The 15,733-nt window shown below is 36.0% G+C and overlaps 1 protein-coding gene across 1 annotated transcript in view; it reads right to left on the reverse strand.

Moving 5' to 3' along the window:
• The window catches only part of INTS7 (integrator complex subunit 7), a 51,602-nt gene that overhangs the window by 12,817 nt on the left and 23,052 nt on the right, over positions 1-15,733 (reverse strand). Inside the window, exons 12-15 of the mRNA XM_039359613.1 lie at positions 14,711-14,848; positions 12,909-13,115; positions 3,331-3,525; positions 6-109 (exon numbers count right to left, since the gene is read on the reverse strand). Coding sequence (XP_039215547.1) covers positions 6-109; positions 3,331-3,525; positions 12,909-13,115; positions 14,711-14,848 — 644 coding nt within the window. The remainder of the gene's footprint in view (positions 1-5; positions 110-3,330; positions 3,526-12,908; positions 13,116-14,710; positions 14,849-15,733) is intronic.

Here is a 15,733-nt window from a genome sequence, read left to right on the forward strand (position 1 = left end):
GATACAGTTCCACATTTCTCAGTGTTTCAGAGTCTGCGTCAAAAGAAGACTGATAGAGATCACCATATCTTGCTGCAAGGTTTCTGAATTCTTCCATGGAGAGTTTCATCTGCATAACACAGTGTGGAGGCAAAACAGGAAAAAAGAAACAAACACAAGACACTGGTCATGACTGAACATTATACATAAAGAATTCAACTAAGAGGTTTATATTATATTGGCCTGTCCTTTTTCCTATGCTTACCTATAACATCCTACACCAAGTACACTTATTCTTAGATCAAAGGGCAGTCTCTGCTGCAGAGACTCCTAAATGCTATCCTAAAACTCTTTCTGTACTTGGCTTTAGTGCAGGAGTAGGCAACCTTGGCTCTTTTATGACTTGTGGACTTCAACTCCCAGAATTCCTGAGTCAGCCATGTTGACTCAGGAATTCTGGGAATTGAAGTCCACGAGTCATAAAAGAGCCAAGGTTGCCTACCCTTGCTCTAGTATCTCTCTTATAGCTCTCTATAAAATGAAGCAAGATGAGATTATTGGCAGCAGGATCAGACTCAAATCTCAATTCATGCTTCTTCCTGTGGCTGAAAGTGCCTTACTTTGCTGAAAGAAGCATTTGCTTTGTTCCCTTGTTCTGCTGTTCGGCTGCATGTAAGATTTTCTCTTTGCTACAACCCCACATGTTGCTTTACTATTTCACATGTCTCCTCCCCTCATTTCAGATGAATAAATAGAAGGAATAGGACTTTTCATATTATGGGAGAATCTACTCTGGAAGACCTGCTAAGCTACATGTATTATGGCCTTTAGAGTAAGTTAGATGGAAAACAATGCACTCTACTGATTCCTGGTATCCAAGAAATGACGATTTTCTGATGATGTGCTTCTTTTAATGTCCTAATGTTTCAATGATATGTTAATATGTATATGTAAAACTGTATTATTAGGGATAGTGCAAGGCTCTAATGTCTTTGAACATAAAATAGTTATTGATTTAAAATATCAGTATAGCACTTTCAGTAAATTCCAAAAGAGTTTAATAATTTTCTATATATAAAACATCTACTTTTGATTCCATGCAACTTGAAAAATTAAACAAAAATAGACCGTCAAGTTTTGAAGCCCAGTCTTGCTATTGCAACAGACATTGCTTCTCAACTTGCCAATGAGCTCCAGGAGAGGGGAGAGGTAGAATACAGACTTCAAAGATTAAGAAAGCAGACTGTGGGAATCAAGGACAATGGCCAGGTGACTAGCTAGACCCAGAGATACTCTCTCATAACAATATTTCCCAACTTGATAGGGCAACATGACCCAGAGGGAGGAGAAAGAAGTTAATGCTTTTACTATAAGGGTTTGGGAGGGGTTCTGCCAGAGCTGGTTTTACTTTCATATGTGCCGGTCTCTTATTAAGAGATCAGAAAGTCCAGGACGTATTTGCTTGGTTGAGTTTGTCAGTCAGAACTTTGACATAGATCACACAATTGACAAACAAACTTAGATTGCAAAACTATAATGTTTTGGAGTGCTTTAAGAAATTAACTGCCAAAGGCATCCTGAGATTGCTAGCATTAACTTGCCTCCTACAGAAAAATGCACAAGGGGAGGGGGATATTTTGTGAGAATGCTCCAAACATTTAACCAGTACCTGACAAAGTCATGCTTTTTGTGGAGACCATTCCAATTTCCATTTAAGTGGGGATACCCAGCAGGATTTCATTGAACAGATTAAGCAGTGGTGGAAGTAAAATCTAGTCCGACACAATAAGGCCTACAGATATGAAGCCCTTTTCGTATACCTCAAGAAATGTGCCACAGAGTACAAGATCAGTTTTCTGCTTTCAAAAGCATTGGGTATAGAATATTGACCATAAGTTACAAGAAGGCATGTCTCAGCTGACATTAAGAAAAAAACCTGCAAACAGGAATTTTATTACAGAACTACTATAATCTTAGGGGGCCTCTGCCTTAGATTCCTTCCTTTCAGGATTGATTTCTATGACTGAAAAGAAGGTGATGAAGACTCAGACTCAGTGAGTGATGAAGCAGTTACAGATTTGGAGAATACCACTGTGTGAAAGAACTTTATGGTGCTAGAGATGGATTGGAAAAGTGGTAGGCTTTTATCCCTATTTTTCATTCTGCCTTGATCAGAATGAGGCAAAGCAGGCCTCATAGAATATCTTGAATCTTCAATGTGTCATTTCCACAATATCAATAATGATAAGCACAGAGATGTAAACATTCTCTCTGGGCAGTGGAACATTTACTTATTATTAAAATGAGGTATATATCTATCCATCTTGTAAGTGTAACTCTTGACTGATCTCTTGAAGAGACATGAAAGCCACTATACAATTTCTGGGACATGGTAGGAAGCTTAGAGAAACATAAAGAAGTTACCACAGCTTTGATTCTGCCCTCATTAAGGCTTGGTCCAACCCGGTGTGGCTCACAAATTAAGAATACAATTGTGAGAAGCCACTTTAGTAAACAAGTAGCAATGCTTAGGTAACTAGTATAGTATTTTCAGCAAGGAAAAACACCATTAGCACACACTAGAGAAAGAAAATTTGTTCCTACAATGCTACCACTTGTGAAATGGGCTTCTTGGAGCCATAAGGCCAAAGATTAGGCAATTGCAGTGGAAACACAAGTTTTTCTTACAGGTTTCTTCAAGCAACTTAAAGAAGAATTGGGGAAAAAAATAGGAAAAATAAAATGAAAACAATTTATTTTAATGAATGTGCTAACACTTGTTGTCTAAAACAAAATTAAGGAACTGTGGCTAGTGATGTAATACTTGTGGGGTTGGAGCTCCTATTAAACACTGGTAATCCTTATTTAGTAACTACAAATGGGAATGGCAACTCAGTTGTTACGTGGTTGCTATGTGAAACTGTCTATGCTTACTTCAGCTTTCCTTTGTTCTACATCACGGGTGTCAAACTCATCACAACACGTGATGTGTCGCGACATATTGCGACTCTTTTTGCATTGCTGGCAATGGGGTGGGCACAGCTTCGGTATGATGAAACCAGCTTGCGGGCCGGCAGTCTGACAACCCTGTTCTATATACTTGTAAAGGTTATAAATGTGAGGATTGATCACAAAGTTACTTTTTCATCAGTTATAACGGCGAACAGTCACTAAATGAGCACTAAATGCAATTCTCTAGACTCTAGAAAAGGGGATTTGCATAGATGTATAACTTGTGAGTAATCACAGAGTGTTATGGTTCCGGCTACTGTATATTCTTGCTTTGACACAGAGCTCACGATAAAGAAGTATATTCACATGACAGCAGCACAGGTAGATCAGGTCACTTGCCTGGTTGGAAATACGACCACATCTCTGGAGATCACTGCCTGAAGTCATGGCAATTGTTGTGGCAATAGCAGGTGGGGGACTAGTCTTCAGGCTATTACAGGTGCAAATGAGCTGAGAGAAAGCTTGGAGAAAGTCAATCCGTAGTTTAACAAACCCACACTGAAAGCTCAAAGGGTTAAGTGGTGTGCTGGCAGCCTGGGAGGAAAAAAAAAAATAACAATCAGGTAAAGGTATAACTTGGAGACTCATAATCTGAGTCCAAAGTAAAAAGTTCATAAATAATAATTTAGTAAATAGTTGGAAATGATTTTCCAAAGGGAAAAGGGCTTGTCTAGATAGCGAGGGATTATTTATTAAAAGCAGCAAACCGCTTATACAGATGACTGTGCAGATGGTAGCTTCTGATTATGTTTTGAGATTGTTGCAATTTGCGTTGGAAGATGGACTATATTTAACATATAGATTACCAAACCAATATCACTTGCAGAATGCTCTAATTATGGTGACCTAGTACAGTCTGTTCAAGCATTTCACTTACTTCATTGAGCCAATTAAATCATCTTCAGAAGAGAAGGGGGGGGGACAGTGGACATGTTTTCCAATAAGAACCCAACAATGACTGTAGTTTTTCAAAGACACGATGAAACAATGGATTACTGTTCTATTGTTATGAAATATGTTATGATACTATGGTTTTGTAATATTCTTAAACTTCAATTATTTAATTTGATTCTTGAATTATCCTTTGAATTCAGGGTAAAGGAGGCAGGATAACGGAAAAGAAGGAGAGAGAGAGAGAGAGAGAGAGAGAGAGAGAGAGAGAGAGAGAAAATGCCAAGAGGGCACTTGTAAAGAATATATAGGCATCAGATCAGGTGCAGTGGTGAACATTTTACCACAACTTTGTTGATGTCGACTACAAGGATTTCTTTATTTGCTCAGTTTTTAAATAGTCTCTTAAAGGGCAATGCTAAAGACACTCAAAATAACCAAACAAATGTTTGTCCAGTGAGATGAATAAATTATATCAGCAGTTCCCCAACTTTTCTGGCTCCACGGACCAGTGGGGGTGGCAGGGGGATGGTTTCACACACACAACCTAGATCCCCCACATGCTCAGATGAAGCTTCACTTGCCCACTTGTGCAGCCTGGTTGGGGACCCCTGAATTATATGATCACATTTTATAGTTTCATCAAATAAAAAGCTTTTACAAGGTTAATAAAGGCTCAACCTGACACTTGTAAAAACCTCAATTTTCATATATTCTTTCTATTAAAATTAGTACATTTTCATAGCATTAAGCAATTAAATACATTTCCTGCTCTATATATAAATTGTTTCATTTCTGCTTAGCTGAGTTTGACAAATTGCCTTATTCTGGAGTCAAAAATGACAATTGTATAACACAAGAATGAAGGAATTTGGCTAACCTAATAAGGTTAAGCCCTTTACCCATTCTTTTATTTCTATCACACCAAGTGACTTGCTTTGAAAACATAATTTCTATATCCAGAAAATCTACAGAATAAATATAGACAACCTATGTTTGTAAAGGCATAAAAGGAAATTCTACAAATAGTCCTTTACTTACAAACATTCATTTAATTTTGACTTCCGGTGGCGATCACCATGCCGATGGCAGCTTTTTTTTTAAGCCGTCCACCCTGGGATCGCGTTAAAGCCAGCAGAGACAGCTATCAACAGCTCTTTCGCGGCTTCAAGCCTTCCTCCCCGGGAGAAGGTGAGCTTACTCAGATAGAGGTCGAGTTCACCAGGTCCTCCATAAATTTATTTTTTGGAGGGCGAAGGGGGAGAACTCCCTCGGAGTCTGGGTTCTTCTCCACATCCCGAGATGCCTTTGTTCTTAGGAACAAAGCCAGACGCTGCTTCCACATCTGCTGTTTAAAGAAGATTTGTGATAAAATAAAAAGCAGATAGAGCTGACCAGGAGGATTAGAATTGTGATAAGTTGGGACTTTAACTCAGGAAATAATTGAAGTATCTTTCACACCTATTATTCTAACAAAGGGAGGAAATAAAAAAAATAGCGGAGGAATGCCGTTTCTTTCTTTGAAAGGACATTGTTAAGAAAGACTTTCACTTTCACTTGGCAACAAAGTTTTAACAAAGTAATGGATTTTGGTATTCATTTAAAGAAGCTCTTTTTTCTCTTTTTTCTTTTTACTGTCTCCTCTTTTTATCTTTTGTAACTGTTGGATTTATAAGAGAAGTGGTTTAAAGTGGTTTGAAAATGGCTTCTAAATGTCCTGGAATTTCTGCTTTTCCTAAAAGCTCAATTTCCTCTCCTGTAATTCAGACTGTACAGCAATCCAAGCCTAAGTCTCCACCACCCTCTCCCCCACCACTGGCATTCACACTCAAAGATTTACAGGATGCTTTGGAGAAAACAGCACGACAAATTAAAACAGAGACAGCAGAGCTTTTTGAGGAGAAAAATAGGGAGATGAGAGAAGATATAGTGCTGGCTCTCCAAGGGCTAATAGCTCATGTAGAACGGCTAGATGAGCGTGTGGATGATGTGGTGGGAAATATTGAAAGGTTAGAAGATAGAGTGGAAAAAGTAGAAAATAATGTTGATACAGCACAGAATGAAATTATTATGTCACAATATAGGGATATGGAATATACTTTGCAAATAAGAGGGTTGAAAGAGAATTTGCAAGAGAATTTGAAAGAAGAAATTGCAGCAGATTTAGCTCCTATTTTGGGATGTGATCCTGAAGCAATTTTGAGAGAAATAGAAAAAATTTTTAGGGTCAATTCGTGGATTGCGAGACAGAGAAATCTACCAAGAGATGTGGTGATTTACTTTTCCAGAAGATTACTTCATAACGAAATTATACAGGCTTTTTATAAGCAGAGATTTCAAATTGCAGCTCAAGATGTTATAATTTTAAAAGAAATACCTCCAAAAATTCTTAGAAGAAGAAAGGACTTTGCTTTTTTGGCTGAGGAGGTTAAAAAAACGACAGGTTCAGTTCAGATGGGATTTACCTGTTGGAATTGTGGTGAACTATGCTGGGATATATTATAGACTTAACACAATTTTTAAAGCAAGAGATTTTTATGCTTCCGTTTTGAAGGCAGGTACACCACCATTTCCACCATCTAAGAAAATTGAAGAAAAGCTTGAAGAACAGCTGGCTAAAGGAGCAATGTCATCAGTTTTAGGAGATTTGCAGGTTGAATCCATGCAACAGTCTCTGGAGATAAAAGATGATCCAAAGGAGCAGAGGATGACTCATGCAGCTCATAGACGTAAAGAAAAAGAACAACAGAAAGTGGATGTTGGATCTACAATGCAATCAACTACCTCAGAGCCAGTGGGAGGAACAAGACCGAAGACATCTTCGACGGCAGATTTACAAGCAGTGTTCCAGAGGCTTCATGCCACTAAAGATGGCAAAGTTTCTGACATGGAATGTTAATGGTTTGAATTCACCACAGAAAAGAAAGAATTTCATTATTTGAAACAACACAAGAATGATGTTGTATGTTTGCAAGAGACTCATATTACTTTAAAGGACCAAAAGTATTTGATTAATTCCCGGCTGGGATTACATTTTATAGCCTCTGCTCCGCACAAAAAAGGAGTAGTTATCTATGTGAGAAAAGACTTGTCGACGAAATTAATTGACTCTGATTCACAAGGAAGATATGTTATTATTGATTTATTATTAAATGGTAAGAGATGTCTTATTATTGGATTATACGCCCCTAATCAACAACAGAAACAGTTTTATAAGTTGATACATCAGAAATTAATTCAATTGGATTATAAATCTGTTATTATGATGGGTGACTGGAATGGTGTTTTAGATTCAAGTAGAGATAAGAAGGGTTCTTTTAAACTTACTAATCATGCTAAGCTACCCAAAGCTTTTTTTGACTTGAAGGACGATTTGGAATTTAGAGACATTTGGCGAGAATGGAATATTGAAGAAAGAGACTTTACTTTTTTCTCGGACAGGCATCAATCATATTCCAGAACTGATTTTTTTTAAATTACTAATGACTTTCTTTCTAGGGTCAAGAATGTCAAGATTTTTCCTAGAACATTGTCTGACCATAATCCTGTATGGTTGGAGTTATCTGTTGAAGATGTGAATAGAAGGACTTGGAGATTGAATGAAAATTTATTTAGATATGAGGTGAATGTACAGAAATGTAGAGAATATTTGAAGGATTTTTTTCTTTTGAATATGTATAAGGGTACTTCGATGCCAATAGTTTGGGATGCTAGTAAAGCGTATATGAGAGGAGTTTTCATTCAAACGAATAATGCGAACAGGCATAAACAGATGCAAAAAAGTATAAAGTTGGAAGATTAAACTTAAAGATAAGGCTCTTATTTTAAATCCATTGGATAATAGTTTAAGGGTTATATAACTATGCTTAGGGAGCAATTTAATATGTTAATGGCTGATCAGATTGCAATTAATTTGCGGTATATGAAACATAATACATTTTGTAATGCAAATAAACCTGGTAAATGGTTGGCTTACCAATTAGGAAAGAAACAGAAGTCAAGGATTATAGAGAAAATAGATTATAAAGGTAAAGAGGTATATCAACAGAATTTGATTCAAAGGAGTTTTTTAGATTTTTATTCAAAGTTATATGCTAGTGAAAGTATACAAGTTTTAGATATAGAAAAGTATTTACAGGCAGCACATTTTCCTAGACTTTCTAACGATCAACGAGATGAGATGAATTGTTTAATTACTTCTGAGGAAATTATTTGGGCAATCAAAAAATTAAAGATTGGTAAGGCTCCTGGTACAGATGGATTAACAGCAATTTATTACAAAATGTTATCTGAAGAAATGATAGAAACATTGAAGGAACTTTTTAAAAGTATTTTGTTGGGAGCAGGGGTACCTCCATCTTGGAGAAGGGCTTTCATATCGTTGATCCCAAAGGAGGATCAAGATTTGACCCAGCCTAAGAATTATAGACCTATATCTCTTTTGAATACAGCTTATAAGATTTTTTTCAAAAATATTGGCAAATAGATTAATGCAAGTTTTGAAGCAATTGATTCATAGTGATCAATCTGGATTTATAACTGGAAGATATATGAAATACAATGTAAGACAAATTGTTAACCTAACTGAGTATTTGGATAAGAATAATCAAATTCCTGCGGCTTTGATATTTTTGGATGCTGAAAAAGCTTTTGATCAGTTAAACTGGCAATTCTTATTGAAAGTTGTAGAGAAAATGAATTTTGGGGATAAATTTTTGCATGCTCTTAAGGCTATATACCAACAGCAATCGGCACAAATTATAATTAATGGAGGATTAACAGAAGCATTTAAAATTGAAAACGGTACTAGACAAGGATGTCCATTATCCCCATTGCTATTTGTTTTAACAATGAGATTTTATTAATTAAAATTCGTGAATCAACTACAATAAAGGGAATAAAAATAAAACAGAATGATTACAGGTTGAGAGCTTTTGCTGATGATCTGGTTGTGACAGATTCGGTAAGGGATTTGGTGGAAATTATAACCCAGTATGGGAAAGTTTCAGGTTTTAAGGTTAATAATATATAAGACTAAAATATTACCGAAAAATATGTCTATGAAGGAAAAGGATATGCTAGCTAAATTAACAGGTTTTGAAATAGTGAAAAAGGTTAAATATCTGGGAGTATATATTACAGCTTCTAATGTTAAATTATACAAAAATAATTATGAGACATTATGGGTAAAAGTGCAAAAGGATTTAAATGATTGGAAAAAATTACAATTATCTTTGTTGGGGAGAATTTCAGCAATTAAAATGAATGTTCTTCCAAAGTTTCTTTTTTTGTTCCAAATGATACCTATTTTGAAAAAAGATGCCAACTTGGAGGAATGGCAGAAGGGTATTAATAAGTTTATTTGGGCAGGGAAAAAAAACCAAGAGTTAAGTTTAAGATTATACAAGATGCACGGGAAAGAGGAGGACTTAAGGCGCTTAATTTAAAATTGTATTATGATGCGGTGGCTTTAACTCTGATTAGTGATTGGCTTAAATTAACAAATAAAAATATACTTCTTCTTGAGGGATGGGATTTATTATATGGATGGCATGCATATTTAATTTATAATAAAAAAGTAGATCAGGTTTTTAAATCTCATATTTTAAGAAATGCTTTATTACGTGTCTGGAAGAAGCATTATTATAGGTTAAATTATAAAATTCCAATTTGGGGGATTCCCGGACATGTGATAGGGGGGTATCTAGAGGAGTGAATTTGGATAGGATTTTTTATAAGGAATTACTTAGTTTGGTAGGGAAGGACTGGCAACTAAAATCTTTAGCTGAGCTGAAGCAAGAAAATATTGTACACTCTTGGTTTCAATATAATCAATTGTTAGTTAGGTGGAGTTTAGATCAAAAGGTTGGTATTACTTTAGAGGATGCGAATTTGATAAAACAGATTAAAGATCAAACTTGAGCTTATATAAAGAGAATTTATAATGTCTTAATAGAATTGGATTCTGAAACGGAATTAGTTAAAGATTGTATGGTAAAATGGGCACAAAATATTCAAGAGCCGATTCTATTGGACACATGGGAGGTAATTTGGGTTAGAAATGTAAAATTTACTCAGGCTCAAAGTTTGAGAGAAAATTTTTATAAAATGTTTTATAGGTGGCATTTGGATCCCCAAAAGTTGTCTTGTATGTATCCTAACTTGCAGCCCAAATGTTGGAGATGTGGTAGTTTGGATGCAACTTATTTTCATATTTGGTGGACTTGTAGAAATGTAAAAGCTTTTTGGATTAAAATTTGGTGGAACATTCAGAATATTTTTAGAAGAAAGATAAAGTTTACTCTTCAACTATTTTTGTTGGGTATTATAGTAGACTTTGATGTTAAGGAAATTAATTTGATGTTGAATTTAATAACAGCAGCAAGGCTGTTGGTAGAGCAATATTGGAAGAAGGATTGTTTGCCTACTATAGAAGAATGGACGCTTAAAGTGTCAAATTTAGCAGAAATGGCTAAGATTTCTGCTTATTTGAAGGATTATTCACAAGAAAGATACATTTCAGTTTGGAGAAAATGGATAGATTATATTCAGAATAAATATGGGACTAAAAAGTTCCATTTATTTTATGAATAAATTTTAGAATATTATTATTATTGTTGTTGTTATTATTATTAGTTTAGTATAGGGGAAATTTTATAATATTGTGTTGTTTATAAATTGGGATTTTAATTTGTTTATATGATTAAGTTTATTCTTAAATTGTTTACTTTGTGTTAAAAGAGAGTTAAAGTGCATTATATTGTTTATCTATATAGTTGGTTAATGTTAGTTAGATTATGATTATTATATTTATTACCCTGTATTCAGCTCTGGGAAGTGGGGTAGGGGGGTAGGGTGGGTGGATTTGGGGTATATTTTGTAATTTTTTGTAAAACTTTTCAATTAAAAAAAACATTCATTTAATTTTAATCCATCTAATGAAAAAAGTGACTTATGACTCATCCTTTAAGTTCTGACAGTCATACCACCCCTCTGGTCACACAATTGCAATTTGGGTGCTTGGCAACTGGCTTGCATTTATAAATGGCTACAGTGTCCTGTAGTCACATGATTGCAATATATGACCTTCTCAGCTGGCCTTCAACCAGCAAAGTCAATGAGAAAAACCAGATTCACTTAATGACCACATGATTTATTTAAAGACTACATGATTGACTGAAATATTGTGATGATTTGCTTAATGACTGCTATAAAAATGATCATAAAATTGACCCTGGTCATGTGATGACACTTAACAACTATATTGTTTAGATATCAAAACTCTGGTACCAATTGTGGTTGTAAGTTGAGGACTATCTGTAATGCTTATATCTATAATATTGATTTGAGTGTTTAATCACTGCATCTGTACCTCATTTTTCTTTCAGGCAACTTAGAGCCCAGTAAAATAGGGGTATCAGAGTAAACCTGGGAAGCAAGTAAATAGGCCCAGCCTCAGACGTAAGTGAGAATTTGACCAAAGGATTCTCTAATTCAAAATCAATGTTCTAATTTACACCAAATTGGCTGATGAGTCACTTTTTGAATGAAGCTTTAAAGATATTTTAAATCTCAACTTTATTTCTTTTCCTCATCTCAGCTTTACTAACGCACCTCAAGATTATGTGGCAAATACAGCATTTCTGAAATGAACAATGGGTTATTCAGTTGCAAATCCTCTGTCTCATTTTAATATATGCAGCAGGCAAGTTAACCTCTCTTTTTAAATGCTTCAGGAATGTGGAACAGGGTTGTACTCCTGCAAAAGCCATATTTTTATTAATTAAAAAGAAGAAGCACGTAGGAAGAAAGGTCTCTCTTTGAAGAAAGGAACTTTGGCATTTGGGTGATTATACCAAGATTCAAAGATTGCTCAAATTGCAGTCAAAAATCTTAGTGTTCTGACTCTGCCTCCTCCATATTCACTCTTGGAGAAAAGTGAATGCATGTATCAAAGCAATAATGTGCTCACACCTACACTCTTACACAGCAGTATTTTCTGGCTGAAATTACTGTGGGAGTAAACTAGCTACACAGTAAAAGAAGTGATTGAGAGACCAAACACTCCTCCCTTTCACATTGCCCACACTGCTAATTCAATGAGGACACACTCTTGAGTTTGCTTCTGCAACAATAACAAATTTTATTGCTGTAGGTGCAAGGGATTTTTTTCCTGTTCTTTTTTATGCAGTAGATATAGCTAGACTTCAAATAATCCAGGCATAGATTACAGTCTACAAAGAGGCTATCAGACTTCCTAATTTGGACAGGTTTTGGACTATGGATAAAAAGGAGGACTACAGGAGCAAAGAAAAGGATATATCAGACCAGATTTTCACATGCACCACTGGAATGCCCCACTAACTATATTTGGTTTCATCTTCAGAAAGAGAGGAAGCTTACGGGAGCGCCTATCCAGGTCTGGGCATACCAGAGGTCTAGGAAATGATATAATCGCCATCTCCTAAATAAGAACACACTGGATCACTGCTGAAATCTCAGTTCCAGCCAAAGCTTGTTCTGAACCATGAGATATAAACCTTATATTGGTTTTCCAAGGACACAGAAGGCTGTAGCTCAAAACAGGGAAAAAAATAAAAGATTGTTACAGGTAGTCCTCGACTTATGAAGACAATTGAGCCCACATTTGTTCAGTGAGTTTTGCCCCATTTTACAACCTTTCTTGTCTCAGTTGTTTAGTGAATTACTGCAGTTGATAAGTTAGTAACCCGGTTGTTACAGCAAATCTGGCTTCCCCACTGACTTTCCTTGCCAGAAGGTCGCGAAAGGTGATCACACGACCTTAGGACACTGCAACGGACATAAATATGAACCAGTTGCCAAGCATCTGAATTTTGATCACATATTCTTGGGGTTGCTGCAAAGGTTGTAACTGTGAAAAACGGTCATAAGTCACTTTTTTCAGTGCCACTGTAACTTTGAACAGTCACTAAATGAATTGTTGTAAGTCAAGGACTACTTGTACTTTGACTAGCAGCTCTGCAAGGGAAAAAAAAAATACTGACCGTTAAAGATGCTATTCCTTTGTGATAAGATTTTAGTGACTCAGCAATGCAAGAAAGGGCAGAGCTGTAATCTTCCTCTTGCAGCCCGGTTAAGCACTGCTCTGCATGGGAGAACTCCTTCAGACTGTTCAGCCAGAAGTAGAAGTGTTCCGAAGCTACCTGAGTCAGCAGGCTTTGATAAAGCTCTTTGGCCATGCCATGATTACCCTACAAAGGGTAAAGGCAAACAGGAAGACAGCAGAAAATTCTCTATACTTAAACATAGCAGATAGCAATAAACATGTATCTGAAGCAGCCTTGCAATATATAACTCAAGTATAATCAAACTTGCTGGCAATCTTCCCTTCTGTGCTGTAATAGTGCCTGTGTTCCAGTATACAGACATTCCCATCAACAGCTGCCCAAATAGCATATACATGATACCGTACTGTGCTCTCAGTAACACCACGTCAGTTGCATAAACATAATTTGATTTGCCAAGAAAATTAATTTTGACTAACTGGCATTTGTTACCAGAATTTAATCTGGCACATTTAAGCCACAAGAGACTCTAGTTGCTTAAAAAGAAAAAGATGAGGCAATACATAACATTGAAAGGGGCTTACATTCTTCCTTGAAGACTGTCTTCACGTTGGGTCTGCTCCTGAACCCAGTACTGAAACTGAATGCTAAGGTTTCAGTAGAGGTCAAGAGAAAATCTCCCTAGGGAAGATTTTGTGTGCCAAATGTGTCTGTCCCAGGATATGTCTTATAAATGTATAATGCATATACAATACACGTAGACACATATAAAATTATAAATTTATATTATTTATAAAACTAATAAAAGGTGGCTGAAAAAAAATTGAATAATCTGTTCACACCATTGTCTCACATTAATTACCGGGAGAATATGATTTTCCTGACAAATCAATTCCACAAATTACCAATTTGTTTCCAGCCATAGTTATGATTTGTAAAACATTACAAAAGATGGGACGTGGTTGTCTAAAACAAAAAACAAAAAACCATTATCCTACAGAGACTTGCTTTAGGCTTGCCATCCTTAGAGGTATGGCTGATGGAAATGTGAGGTAGAATTGCTCTTCATACTGTAGCTGCTCCCAGGCTCTGAAATTTGATACCGAGTCTCTTTCAGACCAGTTCTCTCTTTGCTGCATTCTACCAGCAGACAAATGCAACTTCTATTTAGGTAGGTCTCTAACACTTAGGTGGGTTTTAGCTGATGAAGCTGAAAATGTGCACAGAAATATTTGAAAGTGTGTTTATTGTGCTTTTAATTACATTGTTTTATCTATTTGCTAGCCCACTGGGTACCATCTATTGGAGGAAAGAAGAATTTACTTTATATAAATTATATAAACTACATAAATTATTTCACATCTTCAACTCTGTTTTAAATCCTTTTTCAAATAAAGAACATAGAGCTGTGGTGGTGCAGTGGTTAGAATACAGTATTGCGGGCTAATTCTGCTGACTGCCAGCTCAAGGTTGACTCAGCCTTCTATCCTTCCGAGGTGGATAAAATGAAGTTCCAGATTGTTGGGGGCAATATGCTGACTCTGTAAACAGCTTAGAAAGGGCTATAAAGCACTGTGAAACAGTATATAAGTCTAAGTGCTATTACTAAAGTTCATCAAAAATACATCTATTTTACATGAGAAGTGGGACACCTGCCTCTGCTATATGCTTACTATATATAATTACCTCTGAAAGCAAAGTTTATATAAAGCATACAAAAGAAAAAACACAAAAAGTTTTGTGCATTAAAAAAATCTGATTTATAACTATGCACCACATACCATTCTTGAAGCTTGCCTGGCTATCCTATAAGCTGTCCATCCATTTGAATCATTTTCAAGCTGTTGTTTGATAACAGCTTTCACTTCAGAAGATAATGTCTTCTGACTGGCAACGAATATCACAGTAGCAAGAGAAACCTAATGAGAAAAAAAAGCAAAAGCAAAAGGCTGAGTCAAAATCCACACAAAGTCTTGATAGAAGGCTGAATTGGATGAGCATCAGTAATTTGACCACAGGTAGTCCTTGACTTACAACAACTGGAACCGGAACTTCAATTGTTAAGTGAAGTAGTAGTTAAGTGAGTTGCACCCAATTTTACCTTTTTTGTTGTGGTTAAGGGAATCACAGTGGTCATTAAATGCATCACATGGTTATTAAGAGAATTTGGCTTTCCCCATTGATTTCGTTTATTGGAAGCCAGCTGGGAAGGTCACAAATGGTGGTCACATGATCCCAGGATGCCAGTCATAAACGGGAGGCATAGACTTCTTTCAGTACTGTCATAATTTTGAATGATCGCTAAACAAATGATTGTAAGTCAAAGACTACCTGTTTCAAACTCTCCTTCCGTACCGATTAGTACTTCTGTGAAATATGCAAACCACAATTTTGCTAGTGTAAAGGAAAGAGAGCCCAGAGCATTTGTTCACTGCACAAGAGAGGACAAAGCAGAGAAAGAGAAAACAGCTTTAATGATAGGGATATTTACAATATTAACTTGCTGCCCAACATGCTGATATCAGATTAAACTATAATATCTGAATGCACTATATTGGCCTATTCATAAACTAAGCCAAAATAAATAAACCATGCTACAACAGTGCAATATACGAACAGAATCTTTCTCTATGCATCGCTTAAAGAGGGTCGCCCTCTTTTTTTTTTATTCTGAGCTATAACCATTTCTTGTAGAGAAACTGTTTCATTCCCTTGATCGTTTTGGTTGTTCTTATCTAGTGATTTTCTAGTCTAATGTATAGTTTTTGAAGTACTGGGAATGTCTACTCTAACAAAGTGAAGGA

The sequence above is a fragment of the Crotalus tigris genome, unplaced genomic scaffold (genome assembly GCF_016545835.1).
Source record: "Crotalus tigris isolate CLP2741 ecotype Arizona unplaced genomic scaffold, ASM1654583v1 scf7180000019097.2288821080:1192077, whole genome shotgun sequence".
Classification (NCBI taxonomy): Eukaryota; Metazoa; Chordata; class Lepidosauria; order Squamata; family Viperidae; genus Crotalus; species Crotalus tigris.